General features: G+C 21.1%; 9 protein-coding genes across 9 annotated transcripts; 6 read left to right on the forward strand and 3 right to left on the reverse strand.

Annotated features, from left to right (window-relative positions):
- Positions 1-499: 499 nt before the first annotated feature.
- SRAE_2000380600 (G protein-coupled receptor, rhodopsin-like family and GPCR, rhodopsin-like, 7TM domain-containing protein) lies at positions 500-1,653 on the forward strand (the record flags this gene model as incomplete). Its single annotated transcript, XM_024655044.1, has 2 exons — positions 500-1,256; positions 1,304-1,653. 2 exons carry the CDS (start codon positions 500-502, stop codon positions 1,651-1,653), a joined length of 1,107 nt encoding a protein of 368 aa, XP_024508355.1.
- Positions 1,654-1,919: 266 nt separating this feature from the next.
- Positions 1,920-3,222, reverse strand: SRAE_2000380700 (THO complex subunit 4; the record flags this gene model as incomplete). The annotated part of the gene is made up of 3 exons (XM_024655045.1): positions 1,920-2,218; positions 2,710-3,046; positions 3,103-3,222. The coding sequence occupies 3 exons, from the start codon at positions 3,220-3,222 to the stop codon at positions 1,920-1,922; spliced, it is 756 nt and encodes a 251-aa protein (XP_024508356.1).
- Positions 3,223-3,838: 616 nt separating this feature from the next.
- Positions 3,839-6,422, forward strand: SRAE_2000380800 (SH3KBP1-binding protein 1; the record flags this gene model as incomplete). The annotated part of the gene is made up of 4 exons (XM_024655046.1): positions 3,839-3,929; positions 4,010-4,317; positions 4,515-4,673; positions 4,719-6,422. 4 exons carry the CDS (start codon positions 3,839-3,841, stop codon positions 6,420-6,422), a joined length of 2,262 nt encoding a protein of 753 aa, XP_024508357.1.
- Positions 6,423-8,052: 1,630 nt separating this feature from the next.
- SRAE_2000380900 (DnaJ homolog subfamily C member 17) lies at positions 8,053-8,943 on the forward strand (the record flags this gene model as incomplete). Its single annotated transcript, XM_024655047.1, has 1 exon — positions 8,053-8,943. One exon carries the CDS (start codon positions 8,053-8,055, stop codon positions 8,941-8,943), a length of 891 nt encoding a protein of 296 aa, XP_024508358.1.
- A 390-nt stretch (positions 8,944-9,333) lies between these two features.
- SRAE_2000381000 (Hypothetical protein) lies at positions 9,334-9,654 on the forward strand (the record flags this gene model as incomplete). Its single annotated transcript, XM_024655048.1, has 1 exon — positions 9,334-9,654. One exon carries the CDS (start codon positions 9,334-9,336, stop codon positions 9,652-9,654), a length of 321 nt encoding a protein of 106 aa, XP_024508359.1.
- Positions 9,655-10,656: 1,002 nt separating this feature from the next.
- SRAE_2000381100 (Hypothetical protein) lies at positions 10,657-11,109 on the reverse strand (the record flags this gene model as incomplete). Its single annotated transcript, XM_024655049.1, has 2 exons — positions 10,657-10,920; positions 10,966-11,109. The coding sequence occupies 2 exons, from the start codon at positions 11,107-11,109 to the stop codon at positions 10,657-10,659; spliced, it is 408 nt and encodes a 135-aa protein (XP_024508360.1).
- Positions 11,110-11,266: 157 nt separating this feature from the next.
- SRAE_2000381200 (Hypothetical protein) lies at positions 11,267-12,319 on the reverse strand (the record flags this gene model as incomplete). Its single annotated transcript, XM_024655050.1, has 2 exons — positions 11,267-11,805; positions 12,271-12,319. The coding sequence occupies 2 exons, from the start codon at positions 12,317-12,319 to the stop codon at positions 11,267-11,269; spliced, it is 588 nt and encodes a 195-aa protein (XP_024508361.1).
- An 861-nt stretch (positions 12,320-13,180) lies between these two features.
- On the forward strand, positions 13,181-13,840 carry SRAE_2000381300 (Hypothetical protein; the record flags this gene model as incomplete). Its single annotated transcript, XM_024655052.1, has 2 exons — positions 13,181-13,311; positions 13,369-13,840. 2 exons carry the CDS (start codon positions 13,181-13,183, stop codon positions 13,838-13,840), a joined length of 603 nt encoding a protein of 200 aa, XP_024508362.1.
- A 1,944-nt stretch (positions 13,841-15,784) lies between these two features.
- SRAE_2000381400 (Hypothetical protein) lies at positions 15,785-16,753 on the forward strand (the record flags this gene model as incomplete). The annotated part of the gene is made up of 3 exons (XM_024655053.1): positions 15,785-16,043; positions 16,087-16,398; positions 16,440-16,753. The coding sequence occupies 3 exons, from the start codon at positions 15,785-15,787 to the stop codon at positions 16,751-16,753; spliced, it is 885 nt and encodes a 294-aa protein (XP_024508363.1).
- Between the last annotated feature and the right edge of the window lie 9,042 nt (positions 16,754-25,795).

The following is a 25,795-nucleotide window of genomic DNA, read 5'->3' on the forward strand; positions in this document are numbered from 1 at the left end:
TTCATAAAACCAATTTTATCTTAATTTAAAAGAAATATATTTTTAGTCATTACATTTAGGGGAGTATTATTCTTATCAAAATTATATGTCTTTTTTAATATATTTTTGCCCCCTATTTTTGAAGATGGGTAAAAAACTTTTTAACTTTACCCAAGTACATTTATATTTTTTCTCCTGGAATCCCATAAGAATAATGTTTTGTCACCATTTAAAAATATGTTTCTTAGATTTTTAAAAAAAAAACACAATGATTTTAAGAGATAAATTTAAATCTACTAATGTTTTTATATACTTCCTAACTATTTAATCTTTTATTTTTTTTGTACTTATCATGTTAATTTTTTTACTTAAACATACGTGTTTTTAATAATTTTGTTTATATAAAATATAAAGATGCATGCCTTTTTTTTAGCTCAGTTCAATAATCTCAAGTACTCCATAACATATTGTTTATCATTATAAATACTTACTTTGTTAAAATTTATTTTTTTTTATAATAATGGATGGTAATGATACAACTAGTCATCAAGAATTACAATGTATGCCTACAGAGAATTATGACTTTCTAAGATTTGCTGTGGTTCTTTATATTGGCACACCTATATCATTACTTGGGGTTATCTTTAATTTTATACTAATAAGAATATTTTTAATTTCACAGAAATTATTTTCATCATCATTATATTTATTAGTTTTGGCAATACTGGATTTATTTATTTGTTTAATGTATATACCTTTTTTTACTGTGGATGCTTTAGCAATATATTTAAAATTATCTTTTTTACATGATATATATCAAAAATATGTTATGTTTCTTTATGGATTTTCTAAACAAACTCAATTTGCCTCAACATATGTAATATTATTTGGAACATTAGAAAGATTTATAATGATAGCAAATATTAAATCACTTTCATATCTTATTACCACAAAAGGTCGTTTAAAAGTAATAATATCAATTATACTTACAAGTTTTCTTCTTCGTCTTCCATCATACTTTGAATATTCAATAGAATATCTTGAAAATTGTCTTCCATTTGAAAATTATGATTATAATCCTATTTTGGCAGATTATGATTTTTATCCAACATTTTCATTTTATGTATTTAACATTTTTCATGTAATGGTTCCTTTTATACTTTTAATGTCATTAAATATAATGATTGTAACATTAACAAAAAAAAAAGTTACAAAACTTCCATGGAGTAATAAAAATTTTACACAACTTCCAAAATTAGCAGCATTACTAAGAAAAGGTAAGTAATGTAGAAAAAAAAAATATTATATAATATTTTTTCTATAGAATGTGTTTCACAATCTGATAAAAAACAACTAGATGAAATTCGTTATCAAACAAGAACAATAATATTTATTGTATCAACATATTTAACTTGTAATTTACCAAGCGTTTTTATAACAGTTCTTGAAAAGTTATTTCCTAAATCTCCATTAATTATAAATGAAGATGCAACTTCAAGCAGGTTTTATACTTTATGCAGTGATGCTATAAGCATACTAGTATGTGTGAATAGTTTTCTTAGAATATTTATTTACTATGCCGGCAATCCAACATTAAGAAATCAATTGAAAAACCTTATTTTTTTTAAAAATAAGGAAGTAGCTGCTTATAGGGCTGAACCTACGGAATTATGAAATAAATAGGAAGAATATTCATTCAAAGTATAGAATAATAGTAGTAAATTAAAAAATATGATAATTTCTTTAACAGAAGAAAAAAGTTAAACAGTAAAAATTTTCAATACAATTTTCTTATTTTATTAACTAAATAACGATAATTCTTTTTGTTAAAAAGTTCTCACACACAAGTGTCATGACACAAAAAAAATAAAAAAAAAAGAGAAATCAAAGTTAAATAGATCGGTTAAATTTATAAAAAAAAATTAAAGAGAGAGAGAGAGTTAAGATTCCATATTTTCCTCAGTTTTCTTGTCTTTTCCACGTGACATATATTCCTCAAGGTCCTTATCAAGATCCTCAGTAGTAACTTTCTCCTTCTTCTTTCTATCAAACTTCTTTCCTCCTTTTTTGGGTGCTCCTTTTCCTTTAACGGCTCCACCTTTTCTTCCCTTTACAATACCGCCTTTCTCTTTACGTACACCACCACTGGCAACTTTCTTGACTGAAACTCTATCCAAAATTGCACCTGTTCCATCACGATTTGAATCTGAAGACAAATCAACCATTTGAACTGCTCTTCCTGTAATACAAAATTAATTAGAGATATTATTATTAATAATTTTGATAAATATTCTTCTTCACAAAACTCTTTCCTCATACTGGGACACTGCTAGTTATAAAATCAAAAATTCCCTGAGACAAACAATATTAGATTTAATATGTTAGCCTTTTTTTTTCGTCCTCAACAGATATAGATAGAAATATTACTTAGATGAAAAGTGTATTGAGACGGCACAAAATATGGACTTAAGTATGTGTATGTACATGTGCGTGAATAATCAGTGATATTTTAAGTAATACGATGATCATATTATTGTCATGTATCATTGTTGGAAATTCTCTACATGACAAAAACATTTCCACTTAGTATCAATCATATTACAATTCTTAAAAAAAATTGTCGTCCCACACGCGATACATCAAAGTTTTCTTCTACACTACAGAAAGATATTTTGAGAAAAACTATGTCTTAGAATGTTTTAGATTTCATATGAAAATTATCTTACGCACCATCAATCGCAATTCCTGCAAAATCCTTCATAAGTTTCAATACATCACCACGGCGTCGTGTGACGACCATGGCTGTCCCTAAGGATTCACCCATTTCATTGTGATTGACAGTCACTGTCTTGAAAGGGTATCCTTTGAAAAGTTGTTGTAAATCTAATGTAGATACATTTTTTGGTAAATTTGAAATCAACAACTTTCCAATTGATGAGATTGGTACACGGCGATTAATAAATTTAGCCCCAGCACCTCCAGTAGTACGACGGGTCTTTTGATTAATACGGCGTCCACGTCCATAGATAGCATCATACTTGTCATTTTTCCATTGTCTACCTGGTTTCTAAAAATAAAAAAATAATCGATAATTTAAATTAAGTAATGATTAAAAAAACTTACATCACCCCGTCTACCAGGTTTTCCTATCCTTGAAGCTCCACGTCCTCGGAGATTCTTAGTTCCTCTAGTTTTAGCAATGATGTCATCAAGAGACATGTTAACAGCATCGACAGCAGCCATATTGAATATTTAATCGGATGTGGGAAAAAATTGAACTAAAAAAATATATTAGTAAGTTTTTTATAAATCTATATATATACTTGTCTAAGAAAGACAACGAAGACAAAAACAAGCCAATTTGACCTTACTTCATAAAAAAAAATTCTACAAGAGTCTTAAATTAAGGTGTTTGTTAGAATATAGTGAGGAGAGGGGTGCATTATGCTAAGCAACAGCTAGATTGTTATAATTAATAATAATAATAACACAAATATACTACTATGTTGCTTAGAAATATTTGCATAATTAGTCGCATTAATTATCCTACGGAGGTCGATAATATATATATATTGGTCGTTAAAGAACAATTAAACAAACAAGAAATACACGAAAAAGTATATAATAATCCTTCAATCGTTTATAAAGTGTAAAATTAAGTAGAATCATATGATATAAGTGGAAGGATAAAAAAATGACAATTACTAGTGAAAGTAAGGTAATAAAACCAAACAAGTGTAGCGAACTGTTGGTATAAAGTATAAAGTAAACAGTGGAAAGAAGTCATTGGCGAACTGCTCTTACAAAGAAACTCCCTTCATATGTTTCTAAAAACTTATTTTGATAATTCAATTAGAATATGTCTAACGTGGTAAAAATTATTAAGGGTGATATCACAAAACTTAGTGTTGATGTAATAGTTAATGCAGCAAATAAAAAACTTTGTGGAGGTAAAGAATATTTTTGTTGTATTAGTTAAATTATATTTGTTTTACTACTTTTAATTGGTAATTGATATGGTTTATTATAGGTGGGGGTGTAGATGGAGCAATTCATATGGCTGCAGGTAAAGAATTATTAAATGAGTGTAAAAAATTGAATGGTTGTGAGACAGGTGAAGTGAAAGCCACAAAAGCGTACAACATAAAAGATGTCAAAGCTATTTACCACACAGTTGGACCAATAGTAAAAGGACCACTGAGAGATATAGATAAAGAACTCCTATCAAAGTGTTATTTAAATTCATTATTACTAGCTACAAAAGAAGGCTACCATTCGATAGCATTTCCCTCCATCTCTACAGGAATATATGGTTTTCCTTTTGAAGAATCTGTCCACGTAGTCTTAGGAACAATAAAAAACTTTTTAACTAATAATTATAAGGACGGTTCCTTATCTACAATAATTATTTGCTGTTTCTCTGAAGACGATAAAAATAGTTATTTAAGAGCGTTTAATAATTACTTTTAATATAATATTCCTACCAAAATATTTTTAAATATCATCTCTTTTAAATAAATTTTTTTTTGTTTTAGATGTTTTCTGATAATTGTTTACAAAATGATGTTATTAGGTTAAATGTTGGTGGAACAGTATTCGTAACGTCGAGGACAACCTTAACATGGTTACCAGACACATTTTTTACTTCTTTACTATCTGGAAGAATCGATTCTGTTAAAGATAAAGATGGTTCTGTAAGTTAAATATGTTATTTAATTGACAATAGTAAACATATACAGATATTTATTGATCGTGATCCATTACTATTTCGGATTATATTAAATTATTTAAGAACGAAACATGTAGAGATAGAAAATGTTGATATGAGTGCATTGAAACATGAAGCATTATATTATAATATAACACCTTTAGTAAGAAGATTAACATTATGTGAAGACTCGTTAAATGATTCATGCGGTGGTTTATTATTTCATGGTATGATATCTTCAAAAAATGAACCATTTTTATCAAAACCTATTTCATTAAATAAAACATTACTAGGAAATAATGGTAATAATTTACCTGCAAGAATAATAAAAGCGCATCACAATCACATTGCAGTTGCATATACTAATTATTTAAGAATTTTTAAACAAAATGATAGTGTTGGATGGCAAAAAATGTTTACATCAAATTTATTAAATTCTTTAATAATTCATTTAGCTTTAAATGTTAAATTTGGAGCACAAAACCTTGAAAAAGTTGTAGCTGCTTCATTAGAAGATAACACTATTTATTTATGGTCATTTACAGAAGATAATGGAGAAATTAAAAGTAGGAAATTGGGTATTTTTCAAATGACAGCACCAATAATAAAATTATTTTTTATTGGTAGTCAACTTGTAGCTTTATCAAAAACAGGAAAAGTTGGTATATGGCATTCTATTTCACAAAGTTGGCAGATTCAGGCTATTGTTCCAATACTTTGTTATGACACAGCTGGTTCTATGTTAATTTTTGGTGGTTGTAATGGTGTTATTTATCTAGTTGATATGCAAAAATTTCCTTTGAGGATGAAAGATAATGATTTATTAGTTACAGAACTTTATAAAGATCCTGAAAATGAAGCAATTACAGCTATTAGTGTTTATCTTACTTCTAAAACAACTATGTCAGGTAATTGGATTGAAATTGCTTATGGAACAGAAACTGGTAAAATAAGAGTCATAGTACAGCATCCAGAAACTGTTGGTCATGGTCCACAATTATTCAAAACATATACAGTTCATACAGATCCAGTTATTAAAATTTTAATGACAACTAATCATTTAATTTCAATATGTTCTTGTTATAATCATGTAAGAACGTGGAACGTTTCAAGATTTAGGGGAATGATAAGTACTCAACCTGCTAGTACAGCACTAGCATCTTTTAAAATTTTAGTTTTCGACTCTGTTGATGAAATAAATAATTCAGAAGGTGTTGATATAGGACCTTATGGTGATCAAGATATGGAAAGTTTATTTGTTCAAAAAGTAATACCAGAAACAAACAAATTATTTATTCGTTTAGCTTCAACAGGAGATAGATTATGTGAAGTCACTTCAATTGACAACTCAACAATTACATCATTTTTTATACATGAAATAGAACTTTCAAATAGAATGGCTTTACGTCCAAAAAGAATATTATTTACCGGTCATTCTAATGGTACTGTACAAATGTGGGATATGACAACTGCATTTGATCAATTTACAAATAAAGGTTTATGCAATACAAATTCTGGAATAGTTTCACAAACAGTTTTAGTTTCAAACGACAAATCTACATCCCCATCCACACCATCATCTTTACCAAAAACATTTACTTCTCAATACCAAGGTCCTTCACCATCAGAATTATTAAAATTAATGAATGAATGTGAAATAACAAGTGGAAGTATGAATTCAACACCACAAAACACACCATATGCTTCACAGATAAATATTTCATCAAATATTTAAGTACATAACTGTAAAAAAATTTTAACTTGTATTTAATAAACGTTTACTTTTTTTTTTAAAATAGATATTTGCTAGATTTTTTTCTATTTTAAGCATTTGCAAAAGTGATGTTATTTTATTCAAATTTTTATTTGTTTCTTAAGTTTGGAATGGATTAATTTTAAAAATATATCTTATCTGATGTTATTTTTGTTTACCTAACAAAAATTCTTAAAATATAATAAAAATAGTAACAAAATTGTTTAAATCTAAATAAAACTATTTATAGGCAATTATTATTTTAATCTTCAAAACCCTTTTTTTAATAATTTCAATATTTTGCTATTTTTCTAGTGATTAAATAATATTTTTAAATTTGTTTTTTAACTATGGTGATTAAACTTTCTTATTTAAATTTAAAACAAATACCACAACTATCAATAATAATGTGATAACATTATTAAATAAAATAACAGAAACCTTATTTTTATAAAAATTTTACATAAATAAAGATAACATATGATCCTATAAAGGTAAAAATTAAATAAACAGTTTTTTAAACCCCTATTTATTTAATACCACAGTATTTTTTGTATCATGACAATCAACATTTATACTTTTGTTAGGAAAATTTTATAAATACAATATTTACAATTTCTTTTAATAAATAAAAAAGATAAAAATAAATTTATTTAATTATGTTTATCATTAGATAAATTAATCTTCAAAGATAAAGTATTTAATATTCTTATAAAATTGAAATAACATTTTAAGAACTTATAAATGTAATCTAAAATTTTTAATATTTTTAATATTTTTATTTTAACAGCAAAGAATTAAAAAATTTATTTAACTTCAATAATTTTTAAAATTATAAAAATAATTATCATATAGAAAAAGATTAAAATTTTGTATAATATTATTAAAAGTACATTTTATTTTATCTGACCAATTTAATACCTGCTAAGAAATTCTTTTTTCTTGTATTAAATAAATATTAATAACAAAAATAACAATTTTTTTAACTTATAAATCCGACATTTTTTATATAAAATATTTAAACTTAATTAGCAAAATTCCTTTATATATATTATCGTTTATCAAATGTAAAAAATATAAAAGTTTATAATATTTAAAAAAGTTAAGATATATTATTGAATAAAAAATATAAATATTATCTTTAATTTTAAAAGTTATTTTTACTTGAGAAATATTTAACGTTTCAAAACTTATAAGAAATATAAAATAACAATTTATTTGAAAAAAAAAGTTGATTACAAGATAGATATTAATAATATAATCTGTACATATAAAAAAATTTTCTTTTAAATATTTGGAATTAATTTTATTATATAATTACTTCTTTTTTTTGATTATTTTTAATTTATTATTATTATAAAACTGACAAAAGTATATAAGATTGTTTCAAAATAAAAATATTTTGTATAACGTCTCTCTTTATAGTGTTTTATAACGAACGCTAGTACATATACTTATCTTTTTTTTTTAATTTACGGTTACTTTTTTTTTTAATCTAGTCTAACTGTATTTCTTAATATTTTAAATTATTATTTTTTTTTTTTTGCAAATTTTTAATTACGATATTTTTAATAAATCGCATTTTTATTTACTTATAACCTTTTAAACTGCGATGAGTGATGCAATAGATTATTGCCCATATTCAATACTAGGTTTAACAAAAAATTGTTCAGAAAATGACGTGAAGAAAGCTTATAAGAAGGCTGCTTTAAAATGGCATCCAGATAAAAATCCTGAAAAAAAGAATGAAGCTCAAAAGATGTTTCTTAAAATACAAGAGGCCTCAACATTACTTTTAAATTTTGATACAAAAACGGCTTACGATAACATGGTTTTTGCAAGAGAAGCTAAAATTATAAATATTAATAAACGAAAAAATGAAGAAAGCGAGATAAGAAAGAAATTCAGAGAAGATTTGGAAGCTAGAGAATATGATTTTAATAAAACAAATGAGGACAAAAAAAAAGAAGCTGAAGAAAAATTGAAAGAAGAATTAAACAAATTAAAATCTACAAGCTGGAAAATAAAAAATGAATTGGATGAAATGATAAAACAAGAACTTGAGAGAGAGAAAGAATATATACGAAAAATAGAATTTAAATATAAACCTCAATTAAAAGTAAAATGGAAATACAATAGTTTCAATTACACTGAGGACATACTTCATGATATATTTGGTAGACATGGTAATATTCTTGGAATTGTTTGTAGTGAAAATAATACAGCAATTATTGAATTTTCAAATTTAAAAGAAGCAATTATTGCTGAAGATGAAACGGGAATTGCAATGAATCCATTAAAGGTATCATGGGTTAATTTAAGGCCTGAACATTTAGATTATGTTAAAAAAATTTCTAATTCCAAAGAGGAGTCATCAGATTTTAAAGAATTTAATAGTGTTGAAGAAGTATCAAAAGAAAATTTCTTAAAACTTGAACATGAGATAATGGTCGATCTTCTTGGAGTAGGTTGGAAACAAGAATATAATGTAGTTGATGAATAAAATGACGTTTTTTAATAATGATCTTTGAAATAATTTATTATACAAAACATTTTCTTCTATGAAAGATAAATTATGTTATAGCTTTTTTTCTACTTTGCACTTAATAAACGGATAATCTGTGTTAAAAATACTACACATCTTTTTATTATTCCTAAAACCCTTTTTTTTAAACATTATTTTTTGTTATTAATAAGACAATTAGGTTTATTATTATATACTTAATATATAGGAGGTGGGATTTTCTTTTACGCAGTTTTTTCTTAAACTTATCTAGTATATGCCTATATATATGATGTATTTCATTAACAGATTGTATAAATAGTCAGGCATTCTGTTATAAATATATTACATTTTTTCATTCATTTAAAATTAATATTATTACTATTGAAAATGAAATTTTTAAAAATTCTTATTCTATTATCAACTCTTGTATTACCGACAGTAACAATAAGTTATAATATACAGGGATACTTATTAAGAAAAAAACTTCATGAAATAAATAAAAGTGGGCAAAGTTTGTTTGACAATAGTAGTTTCAAAAAATTATCTAAAATCAGAGTTATATCTCCAGTAAAACCTAGAAAACAATCGAGAAATTGTTTCTTTAGTGTTATTCAATGTTATCTACCAAAAGTTGATGTTTACAAATCATCAGATAATAAAATTTATGGCAAACTTCGAAATGGAAAAACTTATCATGGTTCTATTTAATCAACATATTATTTTTTAAACTAATTATTTCTGTTTTATAATTTTTTACAAATATCTTTTAAAACTTTCTCTCAACTTGTTAATAAATTTTTTTTTCCTATAAAAATTTTTCATTTTGCTATAACTAAAAAGTAATAATATTATTAATACCTAAGGAGAATTGAATTATAATAAAATATTCTTATCACTTTTAGCTGATTAATTTTTTTATACCAAGCAATCATCTCTTTATTAATATTCAATTTAATGTATAACATTATAGTAATATATATTTAAGTGGTAAACAATTATAATTTTTTATAATAACTAAGGAATTTATCTTGATATAATTGATAATTTTGATACAGTAAGTTTCAATATTTTTTTTTAATTTACAATATATTGTTGACTACTACTAAAACAATTTATTCATATTATGTAAAGATATCTAAATATAAACTTTTCATTTATATTTTATACAATTTATATCATGGCTCTAAAAAATTCTAATTATTAAAAAACTAATATTACTCTTATTCTTATTTTAATCTTTCTAATTAAAAAAAATTTATTTTTTCTGTAACTAACATATATACTTTAGAAATTTGATTATTATTCTATAATAAATAAGATTTGTACATATGAACTTTATTATTTTGGTAAAAAAAAAATAATACTTTAAATTTATGTAAAGAAAAAATAATAAGAGTCATAGTGTTTATTTTTAAAATTGGTTATGTTATTTGTTTATAATTTATAATCATAAATTAGAATCCAAAACATTGAAAAAAAAACAAACTAAATTGCATCAGATATTATAAAGAAAATTTTAATTAATAAATAATAATTTTATAGATATACAAAAAAAAATTGTTTTTATCATATTATTTGTTAGAATATTTAAACTTTTTTTACTAGGTCAATTTTTATTATTCTAAAATAATAGAATTATATAGTAAGTAAGATTTGTTAAACAATAAATTTGTGGCAATTTTAAAAGTTGTTTTGATGTAAAATTAATATTTAATTAAGGTATTTTTTTTCGCGTTCCTTACAATAATCTGAAACATTGTTATTAATGTATAATCTTCTATCACAAAATCCACATGTTTTTCTACATATCCTAAAAGCTAATGGTAACGAATCACCTTCACAACTCATCTCATTATTTTGCATTCCCGACCACGCTCCTAAACGATATAAAAATTGAAGGCAAAATTTTTTGGCATGCCTGTCAAAACATTCTTTACTTTTTTTTCCTTTCTTGAAAATTTTTAAACCATAATCCTATATTAAAAATGTCATTAACTTAAAATAATAATATGTAGATACCTTAACACTGGTTTGACAAGTCTGACAACATTGTATAATGGCAAAATCGGGATCATTTTCACATTTTTCTTCAAATGCATATGGCTTAGTTCTTGACATCTCTTCACAACTATTTCTACCAATTGTTTCTAAACAACATGGCATCGAAGATGATTTAAAATTATTTGAAGATAAAAAATAATTCTTAAATGTTAAATACAAAAAAATATTGATAGTGATATTAAAAATATTAAACATTTTATTTTAAATAAAAAAAGAAAAATTTTTGTTAATAAATTAAATAAATATATATATTAACTTTTTAAAAAACTGTATCAAATTCTTTTTCTAACTCCTCTAAATTATTTTCACTATCAAAGTATCTAATTTTTGAAGGTGTCAATGAACCACATCTTTTTGGTTTATAGACAGTACCATCTTTACTGTCATAAGCATCCCTCCTACAAAAGGAACAAGTTTTTCTACATATCCTAAATGCTATATGAGCATATTCTCCCGAACAAGACCAGGTTGAAGTAGCCCAATGATCTTTATGAAGAAGAAATTTTTCACAAAATTTAGGTGAATGTCTATCGAAACAATGCTTTGATAGAGACCCTTCACTAAAAAATTTTTTATGACGTGATGGGGCGGTATCTCCTCCACACGTTTGACAGCATTGAATTAATGAAAAATCTGCTTCATTATCACATTTATTTTGAAATTTAAATTCATTTTTTTTTCTTAATCGTTTACATGCTGTCTCTCCAATCATATCCCCACAACATGGTACTGAATCACCAGTAAAAAGTTTTCTTGATGGAGAATATAAAAGTGTATCATTATTTATCTCCTGACAATCTAAAAAATCAATTTTTTAATTAATATTATCAAGAATTTAAAATTATATTAAAAAGTGATGCTCAGGCCTATCGATGTGTAACCATTATTATTAATAATTTTATAATATTATAGTCTTTTAGGCAATTTTCATCCCTGCACCACTAACATCGAAACTTTGATTAAACGTAATTTAGTTTGAGTAATACAAACTTTACTATCAAACTAAGGAGAGACTTCCACAATAAGGTTTCGATAATAAAAAAATTAACTAACAGTAAAATAAAATTTAAAAAAAGTGATGCTCAGGCCTATCATTGTGTAACCACGAAGGATTTTTACATATGTGTAGTCTTACGAAATTGGCTTCGGTTTTTCATCCTTGCATCAGTTGTGGTCCAAACCACCCTAACTCTGTTCGTAATTTGTTAATTATTAACTTTACCAAACAGAATCAGGATACTTAAAATGTTTTGTGTAACTTACAAAATAATTTAATAATAAATACTATATATATAAGTGTAATTAGAATCATAATAAATAGAAAAATTTGTAAAATAAATTTCTATCAAACATTTAAGATTTATATAAAGAGCTATATTAAACAGGTTTCAAGAACTAAGTAATAGTTCAATTAAAAACATCTTGACACATTATAAACTTGAAACCTTTTGATAACAATTAAAAGAAATGAGACATTTTAATTATTTGAAGACAAATTTTTATTTTTTCAGGTTATTCTAATCATACTTTTAGTTCAATAAAGAATCTGACAAAAAATGTATCATTTTGTTCAGGTTTTTTAACTTTTTTTATCTATCATTTAAAATTTTATACTAAGCTATTTTTTTTAGCAACAATTCTTAAAAAAAGTATATGTTTCAAAGAATATAATATAGTATGTTAACTTATCTTTTTTCAATTTCATTATTTTATATTTTTAATATTTACACTTATGGAAAATTAATTTTTTTTTTATCTATTGTGTATACTTATAGTATGTAGTTGCAATATTAATTATTAATTTTTAAAAGTTGATTAACTATTTTTACAATATAAGAATAAAATTTAAACTCTAAGAGGATGATAAAAATTTCTTTGCGTGGCTGAAAATAATAAATATTATAATAATTAAAGATTTAATAAAATGAAGATTAGCAAAATTTATTATATTTTAATGGAGAATTAAATATTTTAACAAAATATAAACATCATTGAAAAAAATGATTCTGTTTAAATTTAACAAAAATTAATTTAAACACATGTTTTATTAAATTGGATAAATGTACCTTCATTAAAGTAAATGCATTGTTGAAATTTATTGTTGTTTTTTGATAAAAATTATAAACAAGTATTATTTTATATATAAAAAAAACTTTATTTTACAGTAAGATCTATGGATTCTAATGTTATTAAAACACGTAAGAATGTTACCAGTAACTCGACTATTTCTTTTGCCGATGCTATTGATATGACAACGAAACGCGTCACAACAATGCATGAAAAATTAGTTGCTTTTACAAATAGGTACTTTTTTTTTCTTAATTTTTATGATTGTATTATGAATAACATTTATTTCTTTAGTGTTAATGATAATGAAAATATTGATGAACAAGTAAAAAAATTTATAGAATTACATAAAAATTACAAGCAAATTAGACGATTATGTTTACTTATAAATAAAAGTAGTAGTGTAGCTGAGGAACAGGAGAAATTGATAAATGATCTTCAAAGGCGATTAGATCTTAAAAGAGATCTCCTGGAAAGGTTAAATGAAATTCCAAATAAGTTGAAACAAGTAACTCCAGGTGAAAATGTTATTATTCCAGAAAGGAAAACATTTACAATTGAATCAGATGATCATCCATTTATAGAGAAAAATGATAAATTAATACTAGGTTCTGAATTAGAACAAAAAAAAGAAAAAGTTATGCAAAAACTTTTAAAACTTCGAAAAAATGAAGAATTGGTTGAAGGAAGTGGAGCACCACAGAGTCTTCAGGGACAATCTTCAACTACTAATCTAAGGGATCTCTTAAGTAACAATTTAAAATAACAATAAACTATGTATGCTAATAACTATTTACTATGGATTTTACAAAATAGCGTGTAGTTGTTACATAACTACTGTTCAATTGAATTTAATGAGTGTATTCTTATGAAGAATGTTAATAAAATCTTTAGTAAAAAAATATTCTATTGTTTTTTTTTAAACTATTATTTTAGCATTGAAAAGAAAAGTTGTGAACTTAGTCAATAGTTAAAGTAGAAAGTAAAATTAGTAAAAGTTTAAAAATAATGTAAATATACTATTGTCAAACATTAAATTAAGATTTATTTTTCCATTAATCTTGTTTTTATTTTCATGTAAACTTTAATATTATACTGTAAAATTTTTTTTTCTTTAATATAAAAATAAAATTTCACCTATCTGATAGCCCTTGAAAAATAAGAAATTATAAATATAATCAAAGCTACATCAAAAACAAAAATATTTAAGTTGTGATAAATCAATGTTAGAGGAAAAAAATGAAGAATATGTTTTAAAAAAATCTGACTTTCATGATTCAATTAAAGATATTTAAATTAAAACGACTATTCAAAATCATTTTTTCGTCAGAAGTCGATTTAATATAATCTGATATTTATATTGTCTTTTGAAATCAAGATATGATGGAAAATGTATTTGAAAAAAGTTTCAAGTACTAAACTTATAACTCAAGTAAATAATGTTCTAGAAATATAAAATTGGATGCACTGGATTTTTTAAAAATGTTTAAGATGTAACTCATGTCAAAGATATTTTTAAAGTATAAAACATTCATGAAAATAAGGTATGTAGTATTTTTGCAAGTTTAATGCATTATCATCGTTATTTATATCTGAATATCTGTTGAAGATGTAAAAATGTTTTGAACATAGACCCTGTATGAAAAGTTTTAACAAGTTTATTATAAAAAATTGTTATAATTTACTTTTATCTTGAAAGAAGATATTGTTAAAGTTTGAAAATTTATTAAAATATTTATTATTTCAAAACTTTTTTTAATATCAATTTTATTATTTTCTTTAAAGTAAATGTTTATAATGAATCATTATTTTCTTTAAAGTAAATGTTTATAATGAATCATTTTGGTAAAAATATTTTTACTTTTAAAGAAGATTCATGAATCAGTTGGGGAGATTCTAAGTTTACAACATAACATTTGAAAAATTTTTATTTATTATTTTTCTAATTTGAATAGTTAACCTTTGACTCAATGTTAAAGTTTGTGGTTTTTTTTTCCATTTTTTTTTATATTTATTAATTTTAATGTAATGTTTTAAAATTTAAAAACTTTTTCTATGTTTTAATATGATGTTTTTTTATACTTATATATACATAATAATAAAATTAGGTAAGGATTTTTTCAGTTAATAAAAACATATATTATACACAAATTTTAAACGTTTTGTAATAGTTTGGGAAATTTTTTTTTCTCACAGAAATCAAATTATCTTTTCTATAATTATTTGTTAAATAATTTATTTATTACACTCAAAATTTAATAAATTTTTTAATTTAGTTATAATATTTATATAAGTTAATTACGTCAAAAATTATTTTTATGTATTTTATAAATGAAATTGCAAACTTTTTAGTGTAAAAATGTATTTAAAAATAGTATTATTAGTAAATATTTTTTTAAAAGAATCTTAAGTACATTTTTATGGCTATTTCTTGATAATTATAGCTTTTTTAAACTATTATTTAATCACACAGTATACTATTTTAATAAAGAATCGTAGGAATTTAAACTTTTAGTGTAATATTCTAAAATTAATGTCGTGATCACTATAGATTGGAAAATCGTTCCTCTAGCGGCAAGAATTTTTTTTTGTTACTTAAATTTACTGATTTTTTTTTTGAGGGGTTTTTGTGTGAAACTTTTTTTTTTATCAATTTAAGAACTAATTTCTATATTTATTTAATAATATGGTTACTAAAAGCAATGTGTTAATGTTCAAAACAGCAAGCAATAAACCTATAGAAGTAGATTCAAGTATACTATCGGCTGCTGTCTTAAGTGCTAAACAGTTTGATGAACAAATTGAAAATATGGCAGCTGATGAACTTTTTGTAAAAGATCTTACTACACCAAAAAGGACTTCAGATTTTTTAGTAAAGAGACCCTTTTCAGAGGGTCGTTTATTCAAAAATCCCTCAAATTCTAATGTAACACCATTATCTTTAAGACATCCTAGAGATCAATCACAATGTAAGTTAATTTCATGTATATATTTTATTAATTTTTATTTTAGCTGTTTCATTAAAACGTAGAAGCACTGAGGATGTCCCATTTATAACACCTAAAAGATTTATGAATACCAATTTGTCTTCGAATCCTTTTAAAAGGCCGCTAAGAAAATCATTAGAAAAAACGGCTTTTTCGACGCCTATATCTAATATTACTCCAAACAATACACCTGTTCGAGAATGTAATTCAAAAGATAAAAAAAATGATGCTATTGCTGGTGAAACTCCACTTCGAACAATAAATAAAAATTTGAATATTGATAATTGTGATTTTGTGAAAATTAAAAATGTTTGTAAAAAAGAATCTAAAGGAAGAGGTATAATTAAAATATTTCTTCGATATTTTATAAATTTTTAGATCTTGTTGGAATAGTTTGGGAAATAAATGTCACAGAAAACAGTAAAGCTCATATGATAATAATTGATGATACTTGTCATGGAGTAAATGCTGAACTTGTGATACCTTCAGTATACATCATGGAGTTTAAAACTCGTGTTAAGGGTCGAGTTATAGTTGTTAAAAACATTAATGTAACCAATAGCAGAGGAAAAAACATTCTTAAAATTTCTCCTGATTGTTACCGTTTTGACGGTGATTCTTTCGATGAAGAAGACCTCAGAGAGTGGTACACGTTTGGAAATATTACTCAAGATAAAGTAAAAATTGTATAAATTATTTCTAGGATAATTTTAGTTTTAATTGTATTAGTTTTTTTTTGTATGCTACCAATTTGCAAAATATAATAAAAAATCGTACATATAATATTATTGGAATCAATTTTAGATTCGCATCGTATTTTTTTTAATCAAACTAAAAGTAAATAAAGTTTTTTGTTCTTTACTAAATTTTATAAAAACAAATACATAAATAATCATTTTTAATATAAGTAATTTATGAAACAAAAAGAAAACTTTTTAGCATAAATTTTTTATTATAATTTTAGTAAAAAAAATGTAAGACCGTGCTAAAGTTTGTTTTTTTTTGTTGTTTATACCTTAAACACAATACATCAAAGTATTTAAAGTTTAGAAATTTAAAAATAGAAAATAAATATTTAATTTTTCTTATAAAATACAAGTTTTTCGTCATTTTTGGTTAATTGATTTTGTTAACATTAAAAAAAAATTGTAAAAAACAAAATATGTTTATAATGAAATTAAAATAAATTATAAAGATAGTTTAATATATTTATTTAAAAAGTATTTTAAATTAAGAAAAAATGTAAAAATAAATTTTAGTTAACATTTGATTTAGTAATAAGATGTAAATTATTAATATTATAAATTTTTAAAAATTTTTTTTTGTACAATACTGAATTTAAAATTAAGCCATATAATTGTATAATAGTTTATTTTTGCCCTTATCTTTTGTCTTTAAAATAGTAAACATTTCTAAATATATATATATATATTGTGATACTTGTGTTACTAATAAAGAAATTAATTTATTCTGCTATTTTCTTTAGTTATAAAACTTCTACTGTATAAATATAAAATTTCTAAAAATACTAAGGAAATTCAAAATGGCAAGTATTTTGAAAAAAAGAGTAAATTATGGTAAATTTTTTAAATATAAACTATTACTAATTCAATTTATTTTTTACTTTTAACAGTTTGAAAAGTTTCTTAATAATGATAAGGGGAATTACATTCGTTTAAAAAATAAAATAGTAATTGACATTCCTTCATGGAACAGAGAAAATTCTTTCTATTGGTAATAACATTTTCTAAAATTTTATTTATCTTAAATAATGAAAATATTTTTATAAAATAAATATTTACACCAAAAATTGTTAAAATTATTTTTTTATATAATATTTTAAAAAATTACGATGTTTATATTTATTATATTATATTAAAAATTATATTTATGAAAAATAATTATAAGTTAATTTTGATTTGAATATATCTTTTTTTTGTTTCTTTTATTTTAAAATTCTTGAACTAGAAGATACTTTATGAAAAATTCTGCTTTATTTATCAAATATTCAAGTTTAAGCTTAATGTTATTTTAAGATGAGTACTTTAAACTTTCAAATCTTGTAAACTCAAAGATTTCTGTATAAATTGTCTTACTAAAATAAATCATTATTTTTTGGATGACTAATATTTAATAATAAATCTTTTTCATAGTAATCAATTTGAAGTAGATTATTTTTAAGGATAATAAATTTATTTATCATTATAGGATAATATTTTTTAAATCATTAATTATAAATTGTTTTAAACTAAAAAAAAAATACTTAGTTTGAAATTAAATTAATAACTGATTAATAAATTTATAAAATATTTTAAAATATAATATTATAATTATATAAATATTTTAAAATATTTTCAATTTAACATATACTCATTATTTATTAACTTTTTTTTATTAGATCTTATTATTTATATAAAACTGTTATATAAAAAAAATATATATTTGTATAAATTCAAGCTGTATTTATATGCTATATTTTATAAAAATAAAAACTTTTTTTATGTTTGAAAAATAATTTTAAAAAAAAAATGGACAAAGAAAATTGAAAAACTACTTTGTATTTAAATATATGTAAATGTAGTCTTTTATGTTTAGGAACTATTTAAATTACATAAGTATTTAAACTACTTATAACTGAAAGTTTATATAAGTTTATAATTTATCAACACATTTTTTTTAATACAAATAATATTGTACTTCATTTAAACTTTTTTGTTATTTTATCCTGTTTATTTTATTAAAAACTAATGGTAAAATTAAAAAATGATTATTTTTTGATTGTTTAATATTAAAAATTTTTGTTATAAATGTAGTATAGTTAATTTAAATGATTAAAAGAATTAGTTCATTGATTGAAACAACCAGATTATGGTAGTAATTATTACATAAATAATAATTATTTACAAATAAAATGGCATAATAAAAGCATTATTAAATTTGTATATTAATTTACTTGTTATAATCTACTATATTTTTATTAAAAAATACAATATTATGTCTCCCTAATTTATCTCTTTTTTTTTCTTTTTTAAAGTTAATATAATTATATGCTATTTTTAATGGCATAAAAAATGATTTACATATTTTTAATATACTAAAAGTAAAAATTAATAATTATTTTATTAAAATTAATATTTCAAAATTACAAATAATGATTGTCTTTTTTAATTTTTTTAATGAAAAAGTACATTATAGTAATTATATAAATTTTAAAATATAACAAATATTTTTCTTTTTAACTACAAAAAAATAACTTATGTTATATTTTGTAACTTTGTTCATATTAAATTGTCATATTAATAATCACCTAAGTGATGTTTTTTTTAACAAATTTAAAAATATTTACAATAAAATTTTTTAGTAATATACATCTTTACTGTAAATTATGGATTAAAAAAAATAAAATTGATGTTCTATAGACAAAATAAAATTTATATAAATATTAAATTATATTAAAAAAAAATTAAATATACTATCAGAAAAATTCAATTTTTTAAACAGAATTTATTTATTTCAATGTTTCAAAATGCATACTTTACAGTAATAAAAGAATGAATTTGAAATAAAAAAATTTTTGTCCTCTTAATATTATCAAAAAATTGATTTCAAATATAGTATAGATAATTAACTTTTTATATTACAATTTTTCTGATATCAATTTAATGCAAATATTTTTAATACAAAAATATAACATTTAAGAAATTGAATGTTTTTATTTTTATTATAATTTTGAAGAAAAAAAAAAGATACATATATTTAAAAAATAATAGGTTATTAATTATAAATATTTTTTTTTACAAATATGGAAAATACAATAACTATAAACTAATATTATTCAGGTATAATTGTTATTGCTCTTTTTAAGAAAAAGTTTACCAAATCTTACTAATTTAATAAATAGAAACATTAAGCAATATTAATGCTAAAAAATATATAACTTAAAGATTACAATAAATATCAATGTTACATTGAAAAATATTTTCCTATCATATTTTGTAAACTTTTTATAATAACTTATTTAATGTTTTCTTTTTCTTCCTCTTAATGTATTTATTTAAATCATTATTTTATTTCATTATTATCTATCTGATCTTTTTGTACTATGAAATTAACATTATTTAATAATATATTTTTATAATAACAATTTTTTACACAAGATTTGTTGTTATTTTTATATTATTATTTCTATTAATTTTTATTTTATTTGATTTTATAAAATTGTGATATTTTAAATGATATGGATTAAAAATATTATATTATGATCATGAACCCGTATTTTACATATATATATATATTAGTTTTATATCTTTTCATTTTAATAAATAATAATATATCTTTCTTTCTTTTCTTTCTTTTAAGCAATATTATTTTTATCTTTATCTCATCAAGCTTTTACTCTTTCATTAAAATATTAAAGCTATACTCATAAGTGTTCATGTCATGGGGCATGAAACATCAAAATTATAGCGAGATACAAAAGTTTTTCTATTTACTAAAAAGAAGAAAAATTTTTTTTTTTATATTTACGAGATATATTCTTTTTATAGTTTTTGTCTTATTTTTCTTCTTTTCTATATTTTTTTTATATTCTTTTCTCTTTTTCAATCAACTTTATATTATAAAAAATATATTTATTAGAAAGTCTCTCTATTACATTTTTAACATAACGATAAACTATCGGGTTTTGAAATAAATAACTCTAAAAATGAATAAAAATTTACCCCTTATATATATATATATATTTATTATATAGTGTTTGTATATATGTTAGATGGCAAACAACATCACTGTACTCATTCCTGCCATAAATTTATATATAAATGTATTATTCTTGGAAAAGAAGAAAATATGAAGGAGTTGTAAACAAGACATCATATGATGTGATGTATTATTTTGAAAGCCAAAAGGTATATTATAAGGACATTTAAAGTGTGTTTTTTTATATTAATTATTCATTATCATTTTTATATAAACTAATAAAAAAAAAAATATGCACAACAATTTATTAATATTTACTTAAAAAATTAAACTTTGTTAATTAATTTTTTGATTATAATAATTGTCACAATTTCATCTACCACCAACAATTTTTTTTTTTTTAAATTATTTTATATTAAATTTTCTTAATACATTCCATATTTTTTTTTGTTATTATCTTTTTTTTTTAACAAATATGAGGGCATATATAAAAACTTGAACTTTATATCAAATATAATCTAAAGAAAACATATATATTAAACAAGAAATGTTTATTCTTTTTTTTTATATAATATATTTTTTTATTAAACTAATCTTCAAAAAAAGTCATTTGTAGTATAAATACATTAAATATACCCTTGTAATTTGAGGAATAACGTTATACTTTTGAGAAGCAAAAAGTGGTAAACAATTTTTTAGTGTATATTATAAAGAAAATCTCTAGCAAAAATGCTTATTATTCTCAACTTTCTTTTCATAAACCCTCCATTCAACATAACATATAGTATATATGTACCAAGTAACAAAATAAAAGCTCCACAAAAAAGATGGCATAAAAATAAGAGGTAGGGAAAGGGGTAATGAGTTAAGAGGAAAATGATAAAGAAAAATATTAAGAATAATATACTTTTTTTATACTTAACATTTTTCTATATTAAATGTTTACTTATAATGGTATAGAAAAATTAACTTTAAATATTATATTTACAAAATATATGAATATAATCATATACTAAAAAAAAAAAAACTTTATTTATTTGTATTTTTATGCTTTTAAAATATTAGCATAAAATTCTTTATTTTTCTTCCTCCATCTTAAATATGCAACATATAAATATATATATATATTTCTCTTTCTCACTCCGTTATTATTTTCTATCATTTCTCATCAATCATCACCCATTACAAACCCGTTGAGTAAATATTTTAAAAATATTTGAGGTATAAAAAATGTTACATTTATTGATAGGTATCCCTATATAATAATATTAACTAACTATTATACAAATAATTTTAGTTTATTTTAATTTCTTAAAATTATTAATTTTTTTATTATTAATTTTACCATAAATATTACACTCATAATTATTTTTATATATTTGTTTATATTTTATTCTAATTAATAGTTGAAAAAAATTTAATTAATCTACTATGTAAATTAAATTTTACTTTTTTCTATTTATCACTATTTTTTTAGTTAAAAATCTTTTTCAATGAAAGATTTTTTTTTATATTAAAATAAAAAAAAAAATCTCACATAACAAGTAAGGACAATAAATTAAAAAAAAGTTCTTTTATAAAAGAAATAGTATTATCACAAAAGTACAATTAAAGTATTGAAAAAGTTAGTCTTTGAAAATAATAATTAATTTTTATGAAATGGTCACCTTGAAAAATTTAAAAAACATCTATCCCCTTATCTTCATTTTTTTTTAAACATTTTTACCTCTATTTTCTTAATTCTTCACTTGTGTATATAAATTACATCTATATTTTTTGTCCCAACATAATAATATGAATATATTTAACTGATATTGAAGAGATGTTTTGTTAATAATTTGATGAAGATGAAAAAGTGATAGAAAATAGAAAGAAAATTGTAAATATATTTTTATCATAGAAAAGTACATTAGCTTTAAATGAAAACAATTTTAATTTTTTTCTATTATTTTTAAATTTATTTTTTTACGAAAGACAAAAGTAATTTATTTTTTGATCAAAATTTTATCATATTTTCTTTTTATATAATTATGTGCATTATATTATATTTCAATTCTATTAAAATTCTATCAAGAATATATATTATAAAAATAAATTTTTTTTTTCATTGTTTCATTTTCCCTCTTTTTTGATCTATATATTTTATATAATACTTATATATACATTTATTTGAGATGTAATTTATTTACCTTTTTTAAATTATTTAATTTTATAACAAAATTTACTATTATAATTTTCAATGATTTATCATTTCATTATATTCACTATTTTAATTTTGATATATCATCTTATTATTTATTCATATAACAAATACAATATTATTTAAGTTTGGAAAACTTTTTTTTTTGATTATATTAGTTACTTTATTATTTCAGAATTTTTTTTTTTTAAACAACTAAGAAAGAATTTGATACTAATTTTTCATAGATAAGATCAAATAATTTCATGTTACTTTATATTATTTTAACTAATGATATTTTAAAAATTTTATTGACAAATATTTTAGAAACATGATAAAAATTAATAATATATATTTATTTTATTAAATAAATAATGTTTTTTTTTTCTACTCAAATTATAACAATACCAAAACAACATTAACATAAAAGAAAATAAATTTAAAATTTTTAAAATTTTTCCTCTTAATTTCTCCTTTAAAACTAGTGATAAAATTTTAAGAATAAAATATTAAAATGATCTTTATTAAAAATTTTTGTTGCATGTTGGCCTTCAAAAACATACTATTTAATTTTTATCATATATATTCATTACTTTTAAATTGACTCATAAAAGCTTTCAGCTGTTTCATAAACATATATACTTATATTTATCATTTATCTTATTCTACCCCCACTATTAATATAACCACCTTCAATATATAAATCAAACTCCTCCAGAAAACGTCAAAAACATCTCTTAATTCTAAGTTACATTTTATTATTACTCATGTACCTACCACTACCAGGCAATTATAAAAATAAAAAAAAAAATCATATTACTTATTCTATCATACGTTAATATAAATTATGATTTAATAAATTTTTACTCCTTCTATCAAATAACTTAACTTTGATTTATTACCCCTTTTTTTAACAAAGATTTTTATATTAAAGTATATTGTTAAATTATCACTTTTTTCTGTTGTTTTTTTTTTGCCTATTACTTTTTTTAAAATATTATATAAATAATGAAAATAAAAATTTAATATACCTTTTAATATAGTACTATAATAATGATTAAATTTATATTAGGATCAAGCATGAACATTAGCATATCTCATATTATCCTCATATCATCAAATAAATATCAATTTTTATTATATTATGTATATTTTTTTTAGAAAATTCATTAATATTAAAAAAAAAATTATAAACTTTTCTTTTTGATGGTATTTTAAAACAAATATAAGTCATAAAATATATACTATTAGATGTTTTATGTTATTTAAAGTTTTTTTTATATTCTTTTTTTTTTTATTTAAATAATGAAAATAAAAAAAAATGAATATAATATATTTATAAATAAAAATAGAAATTGATATATTTTTGCGCAACTTTAGCCTTCTGATAGTCAAAATATTAATTTTTTTAACAATAAAGTTGTACTTAGGTGTAAAAAAAGTGTATATATATTATTTTTATATAATCCAGTATAATAGTACCATGAAAAATGAAATATTATTTTTAATGGTGCCAGTTGGAGGAAGGCAAAAAGTATGAAGCATGTGTTTATTTGGTAGAAGTTTTGTCCCCTTTTCAACCTTTAACACAATGATTATTGTTTTAGGATCAATTTTTGATGTGCGCAACACATCATACATCATTTTAAAAATAAATCTATCTCCACCCAGAAAAAGCCAACACATATTTTTGCCTTTTTTCATATTCATAAACTTTAAAAACAATTATATTATCCATAGAATTCTTTCATAATTACAAGTATATATAAAAATATGAAAACTTTTTTCTTTATGTTTTTACTTCTTTTTTTTTGGTTTTTTATCATAAATATTTCTTAATAAAATATAAAAAAAAAGAGAAGTAAAAGAGATATTAATAAAGGAAATAAATATAGATAATAGAGGAGGATATATACAGTTAGTTAATCATAATGTTTAATTTAATATTAAAATATATATATGGTAAATCAAAAAGTCCTCAAAAAAAAAAAGTATTTCTGTCAAGCTACATGTGTTGACCTTGCTTAAAAATATATGTATATATTGTAGTATGTTTAGAATCTACTTTTATTTTAAGGTTAAATAAAGAAATATTATTTAAAATATTTTTTGTTTATTTAAACTTTTAAATTTATATTTTAAAATAATTAAAAAAAATATTTTTTTATCTTATAATATTATTATGAATATATATTAATATTTTTACCCTCTCTATTTTCAAATTAAAGTTATTTAAAAATTATTATATATTTATCTTATCATTGAAATTATTATTTTTTTTATTAAAATAATTATTATATTTATTTTTTTAATTATATTGGTATCTTTTTTAAATATATTATTTTATGTAAAAAAAAACAACATTTTTTCTTATTTATTAAATGAAAAATTATTATTCCCTATCTTTTTAAAATTAAAAGAATAAATTTTTAAAAATGAATGATTTCAATGTTTTTATCACTATTCTATATAATTTTATCTCCCTTTAAACATAAGATGTATTTTAATTTTAAATATGGATAATAAATATGTTTATAAGAATTAATTTTATTATTTATTCTGATGTAAATAATAAAAGTACTGTTTTCGTAGTTTTTATTTGCCATATTTTACAACTACCTAATAAAAATATCAAAAACTAGATGTGGTAAAATAAAATATTTTATTTTTTTTTAATAAATTTTTACCATATAATTAATAACTTTGTTATTATCTTTAATAGTAATTTATAATTTTATATTTATTTATAAAATCACACATTTATATTATAATTTCAAACATCAATAATCTTAAAATTGATATTATTAATAGTTGAAATTTAAATTCTAATAACTAAAATATATTTGTAGTAATTTTA

The sequence above is a fragment of the Strongyloides ratti genome, assembly GCF_001040885.1.
Source record: "Strongyloides ratti genome assembly S_ratti_ED321, chromosome : 2".
Classification (NCBI taxonomy): Eukaryota; Metazoa; Nematoda; class Chromadorea; order Rhabditida; family Strongyloididae; genus Strongyloides; species Strongyloides ratti.